This window comes from Cyprinodon variegatus, unplaced genomic scaffold, assembly GCF_000732505.1.
Source record: "Cyprinodon variegatus isolate N-32 unplaced genomic scaffold, C_variegatus-1.0 Scaffold290, whole genome shotgun sequence".
NCBI lineage: Eukaryota > Metazoa > Chordata > Actinopteri > Cyprinodontiformes > Cyprinodontidae > Cyprinodon > Cyprinodon variegatus.
The window spans coordinates 542,474-544,184 of NW_015150743.1; the positions used below are offsets into that span (position 1 = coordinate 542,474).

General features: G+C 43.7%; 1 protein-coding gene across 1 annotated transcript in view; it reads right to left on the reverse strand.

Annotated features, from left to right (window-relative positions):
- Nucleotides 1-1,607, reverse strand: part of nt5m (5',3'-nucleotidase, mitochondrial) — a 9,356-nt gene extending 7,749 nt beyond the window's left edge. The window contains exon 1 of the mRNA XM_015383640.1: nucleotides 939-1,607. Within this exon, the coding sequence (XP_015239126.1) occupies nucleotides 939-1,220 (282 nt within the window). The 5' untranslated portion in view covers nucleotides 1,221-1,607. The remainder of the gene's footprint in view (nucleotides 1-938) is intronic.
- Between the last annotated feature and the right edge of the window lie 104 nt (nucleotides 1,608-1,711).

Genomic DNA, 1,711 nt, shown 5'->3' on the forward strand with positions numbered 1-1,711 from the left:
CCCAGTTGCTCTTCTACACTGTGTTTTACGACACAGATTTCATATCCTTGATGCATTCAGGTTTACTCGTAAATTCAAATTAATCTATATCACTCTAAAATGAGGCGATATATGTTTTTAATTCAATAATGGTACCAATGTCTTTTAAGCACTTTGTAAATTAAATTCTTGGCCACTTCTGGGTGATTTTACTGTTATTTATTTATTCTTTGCTGTGATATAATTATAATCCTAAATATTTACTGGCTTATATTAAGAGCTTTTTTTCTCTGCCTATTCTTTACGGTCAATGAAATAATCCTATTGAGTTATGTGTTCTGCTGCGTCTCCTGCTGTTTGTATGAAAATTTGTGTTGCACCTATGCCATTTTTTTGGCCCCGATACCAATACCTGGCTGTGCAGTATCAGCCCATAGCATCTGTCTGAAATGAATGTGTGTGTGTGTGTATATATGAAGAACTGCATACTACTTGGATAGGCAATAAAAAGTTCTACTGGATTCATTTTAAGTACTTTTCCTGCTTCACAAAGGTTGGCAGCAGTTTGACAATATATACACACACATCAATTTCAAACAGATGGTATCGGTCATACTGTACAGCCAGGTATCGGTATTGGATTCAAAAAATTGCATCGGTGCAACACAAATAAGAGGAAAACAAAACATTCATGTGAAAAAACACAGATGTACACACTCAAATCAGCCATAATGTTCCTTATTTAATGGAAACTTGCTTTGGGAGGATAGATTATATACTTATAAAAAAAGATCACAAAACAAGATAAGGAACAGAAACCGAATTTAACCTGCTAATCTCTGGATCATTAATTAAAGCCAACGTGAATTAGATTTGATTAAAATAAAAAAGTAGGGATAATAGTTCTAAAGTTCATCAAACCGGTTCAGACCGGCTCTCCCGGTGTGATGATCACTCACACAGAGGTCGCTCCTCAGCTGGCCGTACTGCGATGACACCCAGAAGCCTCTCCTGTCATCCAGCGGGACGAAGGGATCGTCCGGGTATCTCGCCCGGTACTTTCTCAGGAACCCCCCCTCAAAGTCCGCCAGCACCCCATCCATGTCAACCAGGACCCGCAGCCTCTTACCGGCAGCCGAGGAGGAGAAGGAGGACATGTCGAAGGCGATCCTCTTTAACTGTTCTGGGAGGAAGCCTTTCCGTCTTCCGAGGAGGCGGGTAGCAGCCCTGCACAGCGACATCTCTGCAGCCTCCAGCGGCCGATAGACCGATTCAAGCTCACTGCTGCTGGAGCAAGCCGACACAAAGTCCGCATGGGAAATGGAATAAACAAGAAATAAACAACTGTTGGAGCTGGAGTTTCCCCGTTTTATTTATGACGAGCTTTAATGGAGCTCGGTTTCAGTTGTGGCCGTTTTACTGCAGCAGCTGAGCTAACGGAGCCGGCGGCTAGCTGCCAGGCTAACAGTATCTGATAGCAGCTGGTCAGCTGTAACCGCTGTTAGCACTGAGCGGTCGGACAGGGAGGACCGCGGGGGGAGAAGGGCTCCAATGTGGGAACAAACTGTACTACAAGCAAGTGTCGCAAACCACCTTGTTCCCCTTTTTGCAGACGCGTATCTCCCCAGTTGCGCTTCTACACGGTGCTTTACGACACAAATTTAATGTCCTTGATGCATTCAGGTTTACTCGTAAATTCAAAGATATCCCTCTATGTCGCTCTAAAGCAGGG